This window comes from Temnothorax americanus, unplaced genomic scaffold, assembly GCF_048541705.1.
Source record: "Temnothorax americanus isolate GAGA-0224 unplaced genomic scaffold, ASM4854170v1 Scaffold11, whole genome shotgun sequence".
Lineage (NCBI taxonomy): Eukaryota > Metazoa > Arthropoda > Insecta > Hymenoptera > Formicidae > Temnothorax > Temnothorax americanus.
In genome coordinates this window covers 1,613,271-1,633,700 of record NW_027509242.1, presented here as the reverse complement: position 1 = coordinate 1,633,700, position 20,430 = coordinate 1,613,271, and the positions used below count along the sequence as shown (strand labels likewise).

General features: G+C 44.9%; 1 protein-coding gene across 10 annotated transcripts in view; it reads right to left on the bottom strand.

Moving 5' to 3' along the window:
* Nucleotides 1–20,430, bottom strand: part of Gluclalpha (glycine receptor alpha 1) — a 61,771-nt gene that overhangs the window by 18,470 nt on the left and 22,871 nt on the right. For 2 of the 10 annotated variants that reach the window (XM_077424202.1, XM_077424227.1), the window contains exons 1-4: nt 15,556–15,870; nt 15,050–15,117; nt 14,146–14,261; nt 1,270–1,337 (exon numbers count right to left, since the gene is read on the bottom strand). In XM_077424202.1, coding sequence (XP_077280328.1) covers nt 1,270–1,337; nt 14,146–14,261; nt 15,050–15,117; nt 15,556–15,558 — 255 coding nt within the window. In that variant the 5' untranslated portion in view covers nt 15,559–15,870. Of the gene's footprint in view, nt 1–1,269; nt 1,338–6,748; nt 6,817–14,145; nt 14,262–15,049; nt 15,118–15,555; nt 15,875–18,808; nt 19,141–20,430 lie in introns of those variants that run through there. The other 8 variants (XM_077424235.1, XM_077424211.1, XM_077424244.1 and 5 more) reach the window with 8 other exon arrangements.

Sequence of the window (20,430 nt, the reverse complement as noted above, 5' to 3'; positions counted from 1 at the left end):
AATTTATGGATTATTTTTGCCGTTATCTAATTTCTGCACAATTATATACATATAGCTGCTTCGGCCGTTGCAGTTTACTTTATTTTGCGAAACCTTGAAATTCTTCTCACTTGGATGCAGCTCGCCGCGCGGATAAGTAAAAGTAACAGCGATTCGCGCATGCAGTTATAAATTGTTTGTCACATACTTATGTAGCTATTATGTATGTTGACAAGTTATAGTATCACATTCTTTCGTCACTTCTCTTCATTCTTATACGATTCAAATTTCACGAGGATGCAGAAGCGCGTCTTCGCCATGCGTTTAGTACAGCTGGTTTAATATCGACCGAAGGCGAAGGCGGTAAAGAGCCGTGCGTCGTGCTATTCGTAAGTCTCAACTCATTCATAGACATACAGAATAGGTACTTGCTTAACGTAGAGAACATGACGGTAGGTGGAGATTACAAAAGAGCCACGAGAGCGGGCCTCAAGATACGCAACGGGTGTTTTGTTGTTTAGCACGAGGAGGAGAAGAGAGACACAAAGAAGTAGATTGAAAAATGTGTCGTCTATACATCGTGAGATCAAAAAGGGCATTAGAAGGATACTATACAGCGACTTAATGATAACAAGTAAATTAACTATGTGTGTGCGCACAGGCATTTCCCATCAATGTCGGAGGATACTCCACCGACGAAACGCGGCCGATTGATTTTCGTTGCGTCTCATCGCGGCCTATTTCCGCAATCAAGCTGCGAGCAAAATCTTTGCCGATATATAAAAACTAATCTTGAGTTAAATCAGTTGTGGAGAGCAAGAATTTGTCTATTATCGCAGTATATTTTTAGGGAATAAAGTCCGCAATTTTCTTCGTTATGTCGAATTACCGCGGCGAGAAAGAAATAAACTCCAATTTTTGAAGAATAACGTCATCAGGCTATATCCACCGGTAACGATGGGATCCCCTGTGTATCGTGACTTGATGGTATCGGTAATGTGATCGTTATACATCTCCGCAGCGCACGCGGCATTCGAGACGCGTGGCCGAAGAAAACGCCGAAAACGCGTTCGCAACGCGTGTCGTCGTGTGCGTTACGTCGACGTATAGCACACACACAGCTTCTTCAGGGTATATATATGCGCTGACTTGTAATACGTGGTAAACGAAACACCCAGCATTAGATAATTGTATTGTTCACTTGTGTACAGTATACAGATATATATATATAAAAGGCACATGTGTGTGTCTGTGATCGCGGGGCGTTTTGCATTCTCTTTTTCAACTTACCATAGTAACGTCATCTATTTTTGAGATACTTCGAACAAATATGTTGACGCGGACAACCGCGGGCCCATCTAACATGGCAAACAGAACAAACACAAAATTAATCAATCGCTGAGCAGCAGTCAGATACATCGAGGTAGAGATGTGTGCGTGTGTGTGTGTGGTATGATGAAATTTCTTAGGATCCCCTTCTCTCTGAACCATCTGCGATTGACGATGAGTTGTGAGATGTGCTTAATGTACCTTATATATTCGAGACATCTTATATATCTGTTCGAAATTTTTAGGGATTTTCGTTCGACAGTTCTCATTTATCTGTCCAGCGATCTTCCAGTGTCGCTTATCTCTTTCTTTTTCGATTTAGCCGTTGCCATCTCCTTGCCCCTCCCCCCTGTGCCACGTTCGAACGAATCGGATTTAACGCCCGACGGGCCGGGCGTTCCGGCGCGTTTATCATCATTAAAACGTAACGCCGGCCCCGATACAGGAAAAACGTTTAACCGTGATCTTAAAATGCGCGCAGTAAACTTCGCCCTAAAGTGTGAAGCACTGTTTCGGTAACCGTTTCGCGTTAATCGTCTTTTTTTTTATACACGTTTCTGACGTAACGCAAAAATACATTGCTCTCGTTTAGAAGCGTCCCGCTTCTAATTCGTTCATTCAAAACTTATCCGATTAAGTCGACCCGTATAGCGTTTAGCCCCGTATAGCAATCTATACTTTCGATCGCATAGAAGGATTCGCATTCGATAAATTCAAGTGGATCCACAGATTATATTTTAAATCGTGTCTTTCCTCGACTACATTCGATTTCCTCATTTCGCATCGAGTGATTTCCCTCGGATCGATCTACCGGATTTCTTCGCGGGAACCTCGTCGCTCGTTGAGAAATCGCGGCCGCGGAAATAATGCACCAGGGGGGACGCGAGCGTTATTCCGTGGAATCCTGCACGGAATATCGGTCGTCGCGCGATGATACCGCGAAACGAATTTTCTCGTATATGCAACCCCGTCTGTTTACTCGCATGGAACGCGAGTATACCACTCGCGCGCGTTCCCCGAAGGCAACAGACGGGCGTCCAGGACAATCGATACCTCGCGGGACGAACGACGCGAATCGCGAGATACGGATCGACGGAAGCTAAATAAATTGTGCGCGCCGGCATACAATCGAGCGGTTGAAATATGAAAGATCGGATAAGCGGAAACGCGATGAAAAATCGATGACTACCGCCAACCCCGTCGTCGTCGGAACGTTACCCGACGACGTGCCTCACGCGCTAGTGTCGAATTTAAGCCGATCCCGGGGATGAATCAGAAACTTTGCGAACCGACGGAGCGCGCCGGTCCCTATACGTACGCCGGAGCGGTATACATATTCGCAGGAATCGGATTTTGCCTGATTTCTTTTTTTGCCCGAAAATTCCCTAAAGCACAAAAATCTCGGAAAACTCTGTACAGAACGAATACGCAGAACGAAATCGTCGAGAGATAGAGACCCAATGAAAATATTCATGCCGCGAGGGACGGCTGGAACTTGGTTTGCTTGAACGGCGTTTTCGATCATCGTTTCTCTATTGTAAGTATATACGCGAAACAAGAAGAGCTTTGGGAAAAAAGTTGACGCGCGCTATATAGACGCGAATAAAAATGGAAAGGAAAAAATAAAGGATATATATCCATATGGGTGGCGCGAGCAGAGGCTCGTTGGGGATTTCTTTGCTCGGAACGGCAGAAAACCCGGAGCCAGCCGTCCCTGTTTGCAACTCCTGCGCGATATTATCGAACGAAATTTCCATGTCGCCATCACGGTCCGATTAGCGTCAAAGCGAGACGACCGCGGTCCCGTCCTTTGAACGGTTTTACGCACAAAAAACGCGCGCGCGCGGCGAATATACAACGCGGATGTGACGCGCGTTCGACATCGCGCCGCGGAACGGAACACAATTTCCGCGCTTCGGAGGGTGCCATTGTTCGAGTCCCTCGGGGGTGGCGAACTCCATGCGCCGTGTCGACGACGCGTCAACAAGCGAGAGACGTTGAACGCCTTCGCGCAGTTCGCACGTCAATCGTCGACGAAGTTAACGCGCGACGTTTGACGATATTAGAAATTGACGCTGTGAAACATCGGCGTCGCACACGGCATCGCACACGGAAAATGCGCGGGCCGGATTGACGGATGTTATATACGGAAAAGCCAGAATAACATATGTAATCTCCGCCAAGCGGAGATGTTTCAATCGGTTGCTGTCAACTGATTTCGATAGATCAGGCGGAGGTATCCTCTCTCTCTCTCTCTCTCTTTCGCGATTTCTAAATTATTCAGCGAATAGTGTATCCTTCGTGGAAAGCTATTCTCATCGCCGTTAACCATATTTCGAAATGCTCTCGTTTGAGGCGTCGAAAATTATTCACAGCAACAAGAACCACTCTAAGTCGACTGTCTTTCTAATTTTAATCTGCATATCTCCCTGCATATCGATCCAACTAACTTGATGAAGATTGGATTGCGTCTTCTTCCAATCATGGACCTGCGGACTGTCAGGAAAACAGCCGGCGGGCAATCGACAGCTATCGGAAAGGCGATTAGCAGCTCGCGGCGGTGTCGTCATTATCAGTGTGGTTTAACCGCGTCTAAACGTCGGCGAACGTCGGCGTCAGCATCACACGATCGGCGGATGCATTCCCTCGTTATGTCATCATTGTCATCATCGGGAGTCTAACACTGTCCGTAGCAGCATGAACGAGCCAGCCGTATCGTCCTGAGCCATACAGAGTGTTTGCGTACCATTCCGCCCTACATGAACCAGGACAAGACGTCGGACACGTAGTGCTCGTCGTCATCGTCATCGTTGCCGTCGCCGTCGCCGTCGCCGTCGTCGTCGTCGTCGCCGTCGTTGTCGTTGTCATCGTCATCATCGGTATCACCTCGACCCACTTTTAAATTCGTGAAACGCGCAAAGCAGGAGAAACGTTACGAACATCCGAGCGCTTCTTTTCAGAAGCACGAATGTTTGAAGTTCAAGGCGTCCCAGTACTCGAAATCAGCCCCGTGGGGTAAGAATAACGAACGCTTGCTTTAAAGAATCGTATTTTGACGAAGAAGATACACTATTTTTAGAATTTACAAGATCACAAGTGTGACCATATAACAAATACTTATTTCTTTTACTTGGATATTTCTGAACAATTTATGAGTTTACTACTAGCGATTGATTACGGAGACACTGAGTCATTTAGAGTGCGCAGAAGAAAAAATAAGTATTTGTTGCTTATAACCCAACCCGATTTGTCAAAATGTAACTACAATAATTGTATGAAATAATATATGTAATCTGTATATATATTCTTAATAATATATATTAATTAGTCGCATGAGATTTCAGCTAGACTTTCATCATCAATAGAAACTTTCCTTTTAGTTACCACCCACGAAAGTATCGAGCAGTATATCAATATTCGTGTTGTTGAGTCACCGAAAAGTCGAAAGTTTCGAAAACCGGATAAAATTTAAGCGTCCCTAAGTTTTGGTGATAAATTCTCTCTTGTCGGAAAGCACGTGGCATAAAGTAGATCGACTCGCCTGTATTTTGACTGTAAGCAACGTGTTCTTTGTGCAAGGAATAAACGCAGGGAGTACAGCTTTCTGCTACAAAGAGCGACGCTGACATTTGAAATTTAATTATTTACGTCACGTACAGAGAGAACGTTTGCAAATTTTCGTAAGAACGCACACAATCGGTCGATCTGACACACGGTGCAAAATAATTGAAATTTATTTATTCACCTTTGAAATTTTATTTATCGATTTTTATTAATAGATTCTATTATTTTTAGAGAAATGTCTACCGGGATAAATAAAATTCTCTCTCGTCGAATCTATCGATGATTTCGCCCGAGTTTCGCCATAAAAATGTAAAGTCAAGCGTTCTGGGATGCCCTGCTGGTACAGTACACTCCAGACCGATCGATCGTCGTCGAAATCGCTCTTTGATCTGACGAGCGTTGCTCACAGTGTGCTTTTACAGAAGAGGTCGAACACGAAAAGGCCTTCCTGACGGTAAACCTAGCACGTTCGCTTCGTACGAAACTGGACGGGAGTGCCGGAACGCACTCCGATGTAACTTCTCGACGTGCATTTCCGTGCGGCCCGAGCGGACGAGGCGGTACGCGTAATCTCGTTACCCATTGTGAAACACAAGTTTCGCTCTGCACTCTCTCTCGTCAGGGGTGCAACGGGTCGGCCGATCGTCCCTTCGTGAAATCGCGTTGAGCGTCCCACTGCGAGCATTGCGAGGAGTTTTCCGAACAACGTAAGAGCCTGACAGATGTCTAAGAAACATTCTCTAGTCTCTGTGTATTTTTTTTTTTAGTCCTCTCTTATCTTAGAAAAATCTTGGTGGAAAAAACGCGTCGTAATTTTAGTTCCGCGTTCACCCTCGGAACTCGATACAGCTCGCCCCGCCCCGCAATAACGAGGGAGACCGAGAGAAATAAGATTACTTTTGGGACGGAATTCCCCTTCGGTGGCGTTGCTCAGATTGAGGTACGCGGTATGGTTAAAGATCAACGCGGCCGAACGACTGTTACACAAACGACCGCAAAAAAAACTAACGACCTGTGGTCAGTATGCCGGAGGTCCACGTAATCGTATACCCTCGACTCTCCTCGTCCGCACCTCTGCAAACCCGATTCGGGGGAGTCGCTCTTTCGTTCGGCCACTCCTCGTCCGATGGTCACTCCGTCCAATGCGACGTAACTAACATACGCAAAATGTATAATAAGCTGGAATGCCACATGCCTGCGTCTATGCTATAGAGTGCTAGAGTTTCTGGGGTGAGGTTTCTCGAGCGCTTTGGTCAAAGGTAGTGGTGATGGTGGTGGTGGCGGTGGTCGGTCCGTGTGGATGTGGTGTTCCCTCGAGAAGAGGCTGCTAGCGGTGGTGGCTAGCAACGAGGCGAGGCGAGGCGAGGCGAGGCGAAACGAGGCGAGGCGAGGCGAGGTGAGAGCGAGAGCGAGGGCTATGAGGGGGCGGGGGAGGGTCTAGGGGGCAAAAGAGCGTGGGTGAAGGAGGACAAGATGCTGCTGCTGACCGGCACTCTGCTACGTTGCTGCTTTCTACTATGTTGCGTGTGTTGTTGCCACCGCTTTTGCCGGCCAGCCTCTGCCTGGTCTCGAAGAAGTATCGAGCTCTCGTCGCCGCCGTCCGGTTGCTGCTGGATTTTCTCTTTCCCCTCTGAGATTTCGCCCTTTCTTTATCACACGCACGCACACGCAAACGAACACGAACACACTGTTTGACTTCGAGATCAAGACCGCCTAAAACCTACTTTTGCGCCTACTGCGTTTTTGCAAAGTGACAGAGACAAATAAAGAAAGGGAGTTAATCGCGTCGGCAAGAGAAGAAACGGCGAGAGTTGCGGCCAGTTGCGGTTTTAAAAGGCTTTGTTTGATTGTGTTATTAGCGTTTATATATACTTACCATCTTGATGTCACTAATTGTCGCAATGCTTCGCACAAACAGGTTTACCCGGACAATGGCGGGCCCATCTAAGGGCAAAAACAATACAGCTCCCTTTTAGTGAGTCAGCATTTCTGGTGGCTTACATACTCTACTGGAATGTGCCCGAATATATATATATTTTTTTTACCGCGCTTGTCGGCTATTACTTAAGCGGTTCCACCGAGTCTAGATGCGATTCAGGGCTGTGTTCGAAGGACAGGTGCGGAATGACCGAGAGTGAGTCAGTTTCGAATCAGTTACGTCGTCGAACTCGATTGAGATCCGAGTCACGCGGTATTGTTAAAATTGAAGAATGACCGCCGTTCTATAGACGCGTCGTCCCTATTTTCCTCGAGGACCGAGCTACAGAGATTAGCACAGGGGTCACGTATTTGGGGTGACACCTCAAGAATGCAGGATACGAAAAACTCGCGAAGTCATGGAAGAAGATTGGCCCAAGTTATAGTGTAAAAACCGCTGTGGAAAGAAACTGTTCTGGAATGAACCCCCTCCCCTTGTTCCCGGAAAAATTGAGGGGGCAGCGCCGTCGTCGAGGAAAATTGTGTAAAAGTTCTTTTCCTGTCGTCACCTTATTATGACACGATAACAAATTGCGGCATCGTGACTCACGTGAATTACATACCTGAACACGCGGCTCTCGCGTGCGGACTTTAATCTGGAGCAGTATTTAAACCCAAATCGATTCGCCGTATATCTCACGACATACATCTCGCGATAAAAATTGTTTTTATTCGCCTCTCGATGAGAAGTGCGGTGCATAAATTGTCAATGTAAGCCTTACACTGTGAGATACATGTGTTATCTAGCATTATATCGAGCTAATTATCATCCGTTAAGGCCGGTTTTCACACACAATGATTGGTGGCGCCAGGCCGCGCCAGTCGACTAATGCCAGTAAAAATACAAGTGTAAACACTTGATGCAAACTGGCGCTAGTAATGTGGCGTTTACTGGCGGTTATTGGCCAAAGCATATAACCTCAAAATTTGAGGTTATATGGTTGTTGTCATTTACTGTGTGTTTAATAAATGTTAAATATTTTCCATATTATACGCCAATCACTGTGTAAACACTTGTGAGTTTGCCAGTTGGTTCTGGCGCCAATGAATGCCAGTCAGTTGGCGCCACTAATCATTGCGTGTGAAAACCGGCCTTTAAATACACTCGACGCGTGCAATCCAGCGATTGTGTGTGTGCGTGTATATAAGAATTCTAAAAGATCCGCGAACATTTCGAGACGGTGAGCTCGCGAGGCGTTTCAAGCGTTTCTTTCGGTACCTCTCGACCGTCGCGTCGGTTGTCACCCAGGGCGGCTGAACTTGCTCACGCGTGATGTAATTCTGTGTGCCAAGCGGTACGCGTGCGTTTCGCATTTGCAAGGTGCTTTGTCGTTTTCAAAGAGCAAAGATCGCGAAGTGTGGTAATTATACAGGTGCGCGGTTGACTTTAACTGCACGCGACCGATGTTCTCTCGCCTAATAGCGACGATATTTCTCTTTACCGAAATTTCGCGCTTAGCGCCGTCATCTCCATCGGCCCACGTGGCGGTTGTCCGACGCGAAATCCGGTCCGCGGCCTGCCAAGACCGGCCGCGGATAAATCCCATAACTGCGTTGGACGGCATGCCGATCGCGAGCCAGGGACTCCAGCCAAATCGATGCTGCGTGCTGTATGCTTACCCCTCCCTCCCTCCCTCCCTCTCGGTATCGCATCCACGCGAATCTCTTTCCGTTATGTGTGTTAACACCTGTTCCGACAGGCACCCGAGCTCTCGCCCCTCGCCCGTTAACCTTCGATCCGGGAACAACGATCGAGCCGTAATGCAAACACGAACGTATGTAAATATGTATACACACATACGCGCGGCTATCGCGTCTCTCAATCGATCTGATTTTTATTTGGTTAATGTTTACCGCGTTCCACTCTCACGTACTTCTTATCCGCCCCTTTCGTTTAATCGAAAGCACTCGAGCTATCTTACTACTCCACGCGATCATCATTGAGAGAAGACTAATTTGATCACCCAAAATATATACAATGGGAAAGTAAAGTGGTACGAAAATAAAAGAGTATCACTTCATTTAAAAAAAGCAAGTGTTTTCACAAAATACATGCCCCGTTTTAATTTGATATTAATTTAATGTGTATCAAAATCGCTCCAAATTTCCCGCTCTGTGAAGAGTTAATTGACAAATAACGTATGTACAAATGAACTTTTAACACGACTTTATGTAAAAGTTTGCATTCAATCACCGAGTAATACGAGCCCCTTGATGGCTCGTTAAGGGTGATATTCAATCTTCATTCATTATTTTAACCCCGATGCAAAATTTCATTTGTATACACGACAACATTCGCCGGTTTCCCTGACATTTCATTTATTTCGTGCATTTATACGCGCATGATTGGCGTATCTAGACCAGCTTTATATGGATATGATTGAAAAGACGAATTCCTTCTCTTTCACTGTAGCGAGCTCAACCGCGTGACAGACTGGCGTGATTAATTATCTAGTAGTTTATAATTCGGAGTTATGAATCTTCTTCAAGTCACTTACGCTCGTTTACCGCCGCATACGGTAGTTAGTATTCAGCCCAGATTTGCGGACCGTTTTGCAGACGGAAGAGCAGGAGAGCCGCGCGCGGCGTAAGATACAGTTAATTCACAGCCACAAAGGATATTAGGTATATGGATAGCGTAATGCTCTCTCTAATGCGGCGACCCGCCATTGTGCTCGTTCCAGCTTAGACCAGATCCCATCTCAAACGGCAACTGGCGTTTAATAGCAACATTTTCCTACTACACATCTTCGTTTGCTTATAGCTTAATTTTCGTGAGGCGAGCCAAGAGTTGCCTTTTTGGCGCGATCACAGAAACATGGTCAGTAGAAAGTTAATCAAAATATTTTACGATTTATTTGTTTAGATAAGGATCAAGTTTTGCGTGCCAAACATTCGCATTCTATTACTCGCATTACATAGCGAGATTCTTTGATCAAGGCAGTAATAACTGATTCTCTCGAATAAAATTCAGATATCTGTTCAGATATGATTCTTAAGCAAAGAGATACTTAATGCCAAAAATAAAAGGATCAATATTTTAATTTTCCAATACAAATTTTGTTAAGAGAACCAATTTTATCAATCTAACTTGGCAGATGTGCGAATCTTGAGTGCGGGCTTTACATAATTTATACCGGAAGAAGGTAAAGTTCCTTTTTCGGGAAAGATTCGAGTATCTTCTAAATAATCTAAATCAATTACCCCTCGCATGTGATTGAGACCAGGAGAGTATGTAAAAAGCCTTCCATAATTATTTTTCTGTTTTACTTGCCCACGCAATCAATAATGAGTTCCTGTCCGACTGCGGCAAACAAATTAGGCACCGCAGATATAACTAATGCAAAACATTGCTGGGCGAAAGATTGAACGACAACAGTTCATCAAGATTGTAATATAAATCGACTGCGCCGGCGGACAATGCGAACGAGAATAGTGTGTTTGATCGATATTGGGACCACGTCATTCATTACGCCATTACATATTGCAGCATGTTAATTGTAGATCGAGCGCAAATATAAATTCCGCAGACCCATGAATAACAGATCTATCGCTACCAAAAGATTTATGGAAACGCACGATTTTCGAACGATCTATTTCCATTTCTTTAACCGAAATGTCGCAAATTTGATCGGTCTTACGCTACGAATTGGGCCGTCGGAGTCATGTTAATGACACCAGCGGCGCAACTCGTAGCGTAAGAACGACCTTATAACATCCAGTCGGAAAATTGACAAAAATTGCAGATATCTTTTTTGATTTAGCGGGACTGTTTTCTTACCGCGTAATACCAAAACTGTAAAACTGTAAAACTGCAAAAATTGCAAATACAATTTTTTTGACTTAGCGGTATTAACGGTTTAATAATTCCGAATTACAGTCATAACTCTAAAGGGCTGTGCACAATGAAAGAAATAGAGAACAGTTCTCAATATTAATATATAAAATTTATTAACATATGTAATTTATTAACACAGAATAAACGAACAGAGGGATAGCGCTAAGAAGCAGTGATAAAATTTTATTCTATTTCTGTATGCCATATGCTGTAAATGAATATGTTAAACATATTCATTGTGCATATGGCATACCGAAATATAATAAAATTTCATCACTGTTCCTCAGCGCTGTTCCTCTGTTCGTCTATTCTGTGTTAATAAATTACATATGTTAATGAATTTCATATAATATTATTATAATATTGAATTGTTCCATTCCTTTCATTGTATGTACGCACCCCCTAATGTAATCTCCAATGCGTTGAGAGATATGCGAGTGTACTGTAGAGAGATCATGGAAAATATGTAAAAGTATCTGTAAAATTTGGATAATTTCCTTATTTTTGGAGACGTAGGGCACAAGAATGAGGATGAAACAAATAGCGCTCGCTCCTCGCCTGTTTGATCAAGAGCGAAGGAGAATGACGATCGAGGGTGCATGACGCTGGGTTCGAACGCGTCATACGTGGCGCGTTTGCCGCTCTCATGATCGATTAACTCCACGCGACGTCGTCGACGATAAACCGACCGTGATTACGGACGGGGCGAAATTACGAATGCGCGATCGATCGATCGAAAGACATACGACTATCTCCAAATTACGCCCGGAGGGGCACGGGTATACTAGGATACTCGACAGCGTATTAATATATCCTCGCATCGCATCGCATCACATCGCATCGCATCGCATCGCATCGCATCATATCACATCGCATCGTTTCTAATTGCATCGCCTCGGATGCGCAATCTTGAAACGATGTTCTTCTCCCAGCCAGTTCAGAAGTGGCGGCCGTGCACGGAAGCGCTATGAATTTTCGCCCTTCCATCGCACCCGGCGATGGCAAAAACTCACGGAGCGGCGGACGCGCACTCACGGCTCTGATACTCGAACGATAAAATTAACGAGTGTCGTTTACCCCCGAGGCACGCGATCCGACTCTTAAAGCGCCGCTAAAGTCGGATAAATATAGGTGAACGCGAAATGCGGATGTGTGCCTGCGGCCCCGTAGACTCGCGGGAAAAGCGATTAAAGACCCCTTTATTACCGCGCGACACGCCTATAATAAACAGGTGATAAAGAAATCACATAAATCGTGTTCTTCCGAGCTTTAAAGCGATACAGGGTACATTCGCCTACAGTAGACACGTGCTTAGAGAGTATACCGACCGTATTCGTTTAACTGCGACACGTAATTGCGCTCGATGCGATTTACTTAATCCCTCTTTCACCACCTGCTTGCAAGGGGGCTTACAGTTCCATCGTGATTTCAATTCTAGCAGCTCGGCAACGTCGATTGCGTCGTCGCTGAAGATTTTTGTGTAACGTGTAACTATATACTTTCTCAAATTTGTCATTTGTAAATTTAACCTTTTGTTCTACAAACAATAAATTGATATTGTACTGAAAATTGTCATCAAGCACAGCGTTATTTGGTTCTTTAACACATAAACAGACGTTACGTGTTGTATCGTATTTCGCAAAGTAAAAGACTTCGAAGAAAGGTAATTTGATACGACGGGAGAAAATTTCGCGGATGTTACGACACAAAGTGTTGCGAGTATACAAAAAGATATGCTTTACGGATTCTTCTTGGCAACCGATTTAACGACAATTTGTATAACGTTACTTTTAACATTCGAACGTAATAAACACACGAGCGAGTAATATTTAATTAGTTTTCCGTCTGATTATCGTTGATCATACAGCTGAAAAAAAAAACTATAGTCGGTTTCGATACGAGTTTCGCGACACGGTTTCGGTTCGAAACGCGGTTGGATCAAGAAGACGTCGTTTCCCTCGCTGATACGAGGCAACGTTCGCATTTCTCTACTTGGCCTCGTTTATTTATCACGCCGAAAGTACCTCGAATTGCCTTCCGTTCGACCCGTTGACTGCAGAAATCGCGATATTTGCCACGGGTTGGCGATCGGTATCGACGAAATTCCATCATTCCGACCCACTCGCCGTGTCGTGGCTCGAAATTGCCGCATCGCAAAAAAAAAAAGGAAAAAAGAAAAGAAGGTAATCGGTACACCTTTCTGCGCGTAATGTGAAGGAGATTGGAAGACGATTTCGGTCGAACTACGCAAGGTTTCGCGAACACGTTGTTCGGAGATACCTATACTCCGGAGATGAATACGTGAAAAGCGGTATTATGCCCGATCTACAATAGCTGTAGTAAGCTGTAGTAAGCCTCAAGCCGTAAGAACGTGACCAATTACAGGCGAATGTGAGGAGAATAATCGACTGTGATTGGTCAATTTCTTACATCTTGAGGCTTATATACTACAGCTTACTACAGCTATTGTAGATCGGGCATTATCATTGTCGTGAGATCATCGCGCGAAGCGCTCTCATCCTGAGATTTGACTTCTCTTTCTTCGTCAGAAAACAGATCGGTCTATACTTCTCCGCGATATAATGAAAATTTATACGTAAAATTATATTATATTTTCCCGCTCTTTGTAATATATAAAAAAAATCATAAATTTCTAATAAAGAAAAATTTGTATCGCCAGATTGTGCGAATCTCCTAATTTACTCGCACATTTTTGCCGAGTTATTATAGCAAGAGAAAGTAATACCGCGCGAAAGAAAGAAATAATATATGACGTATCGGAGAGACAGTCGCAAGAATACAATATCGCGAAGGCAAGCCCCGGTACTTCCCGAGACCGATCGTGGCTCGCTTCTGAACGCGATACCACTCAGTCAGTACGCCGCTCGCATTCGCCAAGTTTATGAAAAAATTTCTCACCGCTCGGGGTACGCGCACTCATTCGGTACGGACGTGCGGAAAATTCTCGCAATTCATCTCGCTCGCTTATTATATGTACATATATACATATATTATACATGCACTATATATACCTATATATGTATATATTGCATACATATACAATATATAAATATACATATATATGTACATACGTACGTTATATATATATATATATATATATATATATATATATATATATATCACATATTGTCAATGAACTCGCGCGCTCGTCGTCTGCGTCGCATTAACGACAATGTAGATCGTGTTTGCAACGCGCATTCAATTCTCCGCACTCGGCGAGGCTTTTAAGCCTTTCTCGCCGGAACGTGCGTATGTGCATCTCTCCGTTGCCCCGTTTCCTCTGTATTTCTTTCCGCTTTTTTATATTTTCTTTTTCCACCCTATACGTTCACACTTCTCGGCTGATTTGCCGCGAGATGTCGGTACAAAATTACGGTACATGGTGAGGATGGGCAAAGGGAGTAAATAAGGACTCGCAAGAATCTCTATATATTCACCTGTTCCGTTTTCCCCGCTCGGCCGTATGCGCGCATCGTAACGGCCTGGTCCTAGGATGTTGTCGAGCACCTGCTTCTCCTTCTCCCGAAAATTCACTTTTCCTCCCTGCGTACATCTGGAAGAACATACCAACGGCATCGTCGATACAATAAAGAAAAAGAAACCTAATTTCTGAAAAGAAAATCTAGTGTCCTAGTTTTGTTGCCATAAATAGATAAACCTTTGTAAAAATATGAAGAACGTATCCGAACGTTTTAAATAATTTATTATATAATTTCGCGTCAAATATTTCAGAATAGAATTCTATTTATAATTTTATCAGGTATCTCTTAATGTAGATATTTTATACATGTGCGTTCACATCAGATTTTTATAATATTTTTTGTATCATGACACACAAAGTTTCATAAATGGAATTTTATCCTAAATCCCCCTATCGCGTCACCGACGCGAATTATAGGAATAGTTTAAAATGGATTTTAAAAAATGTACACGTCGCGAGGAATGCACACGCAATCCTTCTAAATTTTTTAAAATTGTTTTAACAAATTCTATTTTCGTTCGCGATTCCGCTCGTACGTCCGGGCATACAAGATTTCGGATGCGGCGCACGTTGGTCCGCTCATAAACTTTCCGTATAAACTTTATGCACCATAACAAAAATTCTGTGGGTCAATAACACGCGTCTTTACGAGTCACAGCTCGTAATGTCTTTCCCAGAATTATGTTTCTATCGTCGGAGACCTTCCCGCGGAATCCTGTCTTGACGTCGTTCCAAGAGAGCGTAACTGTTTTATTATTAATTCAGGCGACAGTCGACTGAGCGCAATCAAGACTCGTCTAAGAAACTGCCAGCGATAATTTGACACACGTTTCCGTACGTCCGTCAATAAAACAACCTACCTCGATGGATGTAGCAGGACCGCTAGTAACAGCAGTAACGGTAGTGCTCCAGGCCACATTGCGCCGGCCTGCAACCGAACAAGATGCACACACCTTCACAAAAATTTGAAAAATTCTGCGGTGAGCTGCGGAACGAATCCCTACGCGGACTCGCATTAGCGATGATTAAACTTATATCTCACATCGCACCGATGCAATCTACATAATTACTTCCCCGCGGTCCGTGATATCCTCGTCTTCATTTAGATTCATTTTTATTTACGTTATCGGCATGGCGCCAAGTAAAAAAAAAAAAAAGAGAGTCGACACGCTCGCCTACTTCTTGCAAATGACGAAAATCTATCCGTTTTGAATTACATCCCGTTAAATTGTGTTGATTTTACGCGAGCTCGACCGATGTTGTTTCCAAACTAGACCGAGTTAATTTTGCGATATCGTACTCGCGATATTTAATAGCGGAGAAGCCCGACGAGCCGAAGTACAAAGCCGGGGATGCCTCCATTTACCATGTCTCAGCAACTTCCCGATGATTGATCGAATTAAGGCGACGTGTGTGTATGTGGATCAAAGTGCAGCGAAGACCGATATGCTCTTTTGCCCGTACCGCACAAGAGTATCAATTGTCTCGCGAGATTAAATTGATTATACGTGTATGAGAAGATACACGCACTTTCTCTTTCTCTCCCCTCCCTCTCTCTCTCGCTCTCTCTACACGAGTATAGTTACGGTACGATTGGGTTTCACAACGTAAAGAAGAATCGGAGCGATGCCGATCGCTGTTTGCGTGTCACTGAGAGCCGAGTGTCGGATGCGAATTCTCTTCGAGGTTCGTCGGTGAATGACGGGATCTGTTCGCCTGTCCGTCCCGTCTATTTACTCATTTGAAGAGCTAACTCGATAATTACGAATTGGACGCCCGCCCCGGCCGTGAATCAAGATGGAAGCTGGTAAAAGTGGTCGCGCGTTACATTTAAGAATTGAATCGATGCCAAGATACGCACACGTGGCCTATTTTCGTCGAGAAAACGTGGAATTCTAATGGATATGTAAGCGATCGTGTGGGAAATTTCGTCTCCGCACGTGTCCGCACCGGAACTTAAATATACACCGGCGATTCTACGCGCAATACCGTATATCGCGAGATATATATTTCGCGAGCGGCTGGAACGCCCACGGAATAACCGCGCAACGATTCGCCGAGAATCCACGGGTGTTTTAAGAGCACAGCACGGAATATCGTGGGTGCCCCGGGCGACGTCCGTCGGCAATATTGCCGGGTAACCCGAAAGTTTCGAGTACCGTGACCCAAACCCGACCCGCGTTACAGCCGACCCGACCCCGAAGCCTCAAGCTCCGGGATATCCACAGATTCCGAGCACTTGAGAGACCTTAATCGGCTGTTTGAATGCTTCGCGGTCAATTCCTCGCTCCTACCCTTTCTCATGTACATTGTTGTTCAGATATGCGCGTAATTTTGAATTTTAATTAAAAAATTATCTAGAAGTTTGCAAAAAGATACGCAAGGCGTAATCTATCTTACCTAAGCAAAGATTTATCTCCGTTTAAATACTTTTTTTTTTGACCGCGTGACTGTCTCGGAACTGAGAAGAGAATTAAACGTCTTTAAATCCGTGGATAAATCTTGTGCAAATATTTGCTGCACGTTCGATGCATCAATCTTCGTCATTTTCATGATTTCCGCCGAAGTATTAATATACTACGCATGGCCTCTTTGTTTAAATCATCCGTAATTGACGAGCGCGATATACGACGAAGTACGTCACCGCGATTTTCGTGGACTCCATCCTGGATGGCGGGACGCGGGAGGAGAATGTATTAAGCGTGATTGCGGCTAACGAGGTCCATACGCGAAAGGCAAACAAGTGCATGAGCATCAGACAAGTACGTAACAAGAGGTCCTTTTCAATATCAGCGGTGTCAATGTCGCGTTCGCGGCATCGGGGGAAGGCACAACAAGAGCCCACCCTTATCGCCGCGCAATATCTCCGTTCGTTATCGCATTACCCTCGCTTCGCTAACACGTATCGTTAACGGATTAGCATTTTGCCAGCGGGCGCAATAACGAGCGGCTTCTGCCAGTTTTATTGGTAATTCATGATATCTAAAATATCGCGAAAATGAATTATCGTCGTTCGAAAAAGAAACGTTGGAAAAGAAAATTATGTGGCAGAGTCGTATTCTTCGCAGAGATTCGCGCGACAGGAACGAGTGACGGGAAGAAGAGCTATGAAAAACTTGCAGCAATCTATGTAAGCAATTGAAATAAATGTTTTCCAATCGCTTCGAGCGTCAGAGTGTAAGATTTGCCGCGAGTGTATTAAGAATATATATCGATCACCTCTGCGGAGATCTAATAGACCCTATCTTCATACCGAAGCTGCACGAATAGACCACGCGCGGACACCATAACTCATAATTTAGGTAACCGGTGCTGACAAATGGCGACAAAAGAAGAAGAGCATGCAGGTAGATTAGCGGAGAGGGGCAGGCGAACGATTTACGACACGTACTAGTCTCCTCCCCCGAGTTAGTTTGCCGTCCGCATTTCTATCTCTTTCGTCATTATCGCGGAGTGATGCCCTAAATGAATACGTGGATTTCATCGGCGACAGATTAGCTTATCGCACAAAATCAGGGATCATCAACGCGATCAGTCATCGATTGGTATAAAAGCCAATTTGATGGAGGGTAAATAAAGCGCTCGAAAATGCATCCGCGCCGCAGTTTAATGGCATCGTATATTTGACACATCCCTGCAATTTATCAATCTTGATGCAACCTTAATGGCGAAATGTACATACGTCATGCTTATCATTCCGCGAAATCTGGTGGAAAAACGGAATTAGCATAGAGCGCGTGATAAAAATCTAAGTATTTATAGCCTGTCCCAGAATTATGTACATGTCCGTTATCTCGAAATGTCATTCTTTTTGCTCGCCTTCGCTCTTTCTCTTGATTTTATCATCGATTTAGCTTTACAGATACAGATATGTAGTTAGAACATTTAAGGGATCGATCAGTACCCGAATATTCGTTATTTGCTGTTGCAGTTAAATAAACACACGAAAAAATTTAAAAAAAAAGGATATATTTATCCGCCGTTAGATTACGAAGAAATACAATTTTTTCGCCTTTGCGATCTTCGACAATGTGATTCGGGCGATTGATCCATCAATCCGTTCGTCCGTATTCCGTTACGTTCGTATCTGCGAATCCGTCTTTCCGTTCTGCCAATTGCCCATATTTATCTGTCCGTCCCGTCCGTTTCGGCGTTGCCGTCGATCCGCCCATCGGGTCCATCGGTCCATCTATCAACCTCTACCCGCACCGAACTGCATGCGTGCGTGCGTGCATACTTATATCCAATCTATTCGCCAATCTATATCTCTGCACTTGTCCCCGCGAATCTTCTCTCGCATATTTACTATTTCTTTCCTTCTCTCTCCCTCTTACTTTATCTGTCTATTTATCTATCTACCTCTTCGCAGTCCGCTGCCACTTGGATCTTACACGCCGCCTCGATCGACCTATACAACAAAACGACCTATCGCGCGCCCATTCAACTCGTTCTCCACTCCCGAGAGTCCCGCGGGAGTCCCGGGGATTCCCCGAGACGCGATTCTCTCGCGCCGGACGTCGCACCGCGGGGACCGAAATCCGGAAGAGAGTTCGCGCGCCGCGCTCGCGGCCAACGGCACGTTGCCGTTGACAGGACGGAGGCTGTCGCTGGACCCTTACCTGGAGAGGCTGACAGTCCTAGACGCTGGACTCCCCGCTGCTGCGCTCGATTACTGCTGGCATAGCGCCGCTCTTCTCCGGCACGACACTAACAGGCCGCCGAACTCTCTCCCTCTCTCTCTCTCTCTCTCTGTCTATATAACTGCAGTCTCTTTCTTTCTCGCTCGCTCTCGCTCTCTCTATCTCTCTCTCGGTCGACTCGTAAAGTGTCCTACCTCGCGAGGTTCGTCTCCTGGACTGCCACCGTGGAGAAAGCTACGTGCACCCATACCTACTACCTGGTTGCTGGCGCTATTGATCCCGGACCCCCAGACACCAACCGACCCACGCAGACGCCTCGCGTTGCTGCGTCGCTTTAGCAACGTGACGTCATTCACCGCCCCGCGACGCCCAGCCCGCCGCCAGATTTTCTATACATCTTTCGCCTCTCTCTCGCGAGCCTTTCCTGCGCTGCTGCCACCACCGCAGCTGCGGCCGGCTACCACCACCGCTACCGACGACGACGACGACGACGACGTCGGCGCCACCGGCTCCTCTCGCGCGCCGCGCGGTCCCAACATCCCCGTGTACCACAACATCGCGTCACCGATCTCACCAAGAACGTCCGAGCCAACGAGTTACATTTATAGCGCCATTGATAATTGAAATATATACCTAGCTACCTGGCAGGTTTATTAATAAAAGTTTACGCAAATAAAAATACACTGTTTTTCGTGATTATTGCGATCGCGATATTAATTTTACGACGAACTCGGCCACGGCATTCCTGCCGACATTGCTTTTTGTTTGAATATCTAAGGGATGCTCAATATTCATTCGATACTTTAAGAATGTCGACTTTTTTAACACTGTCATTATGATCGCCATTGAACCGATTAGACCTGAAACTCGGCCACTTCCACAGCCATCGGCATATACCTCTGTTTACGGGATGCTCGTTCGCCCCCGGTTTCTCACCCTCGAGCCAACCGGAGGTGTGAAAATCCGTAATGAGAGGCCAAACGTGAATTCACACCTGTAATGAATACGGACGTGCGCGCAGAGATATCCTCGCTGCTTTTTTTCGCACATTATTTAATTTAGCGTAATGATGGTAATGCACGCCTCCTTTATATAAATGTCCTTTTAATTACATTAAAATAAAACATGTCAAGATGTAATAACGATAATAATAGCGATAATAGCAATGACGGAAAAAAATAATGGATTCTTTAAAGAAAATAATGCGATATCAGAATAATCTTGCGAAAAAATTCTTTTTCTTCCCGTTATTATTTCATCTTTCTGCTAGTTCAGATGTATGTCTCTCTGTATAAGCGCGTGTACACGAATTTCGTGCAAGGAACGAGGAATTACGTAAAAATACATGAGGTTGTCCCCAGATTTCTGCCACGCGATTCTTGATCGAGTTTCGGTTCTTGAACGAGTAGACACGCGTTCTTAACGAAAATTTATATCGCTGCGCCTTAGATTATCCTTCCCCTCGGCGGAAACTTGCATTATTATGGCATCTACATTATCAAAGTGTCAGAAGTCATTTTATTATACGTCGCGTGCTAACTGCGAATTGCAAACTCACGGCCGAGATTAAACGTCCAACGCGCGTTTCTCTTAAATACACG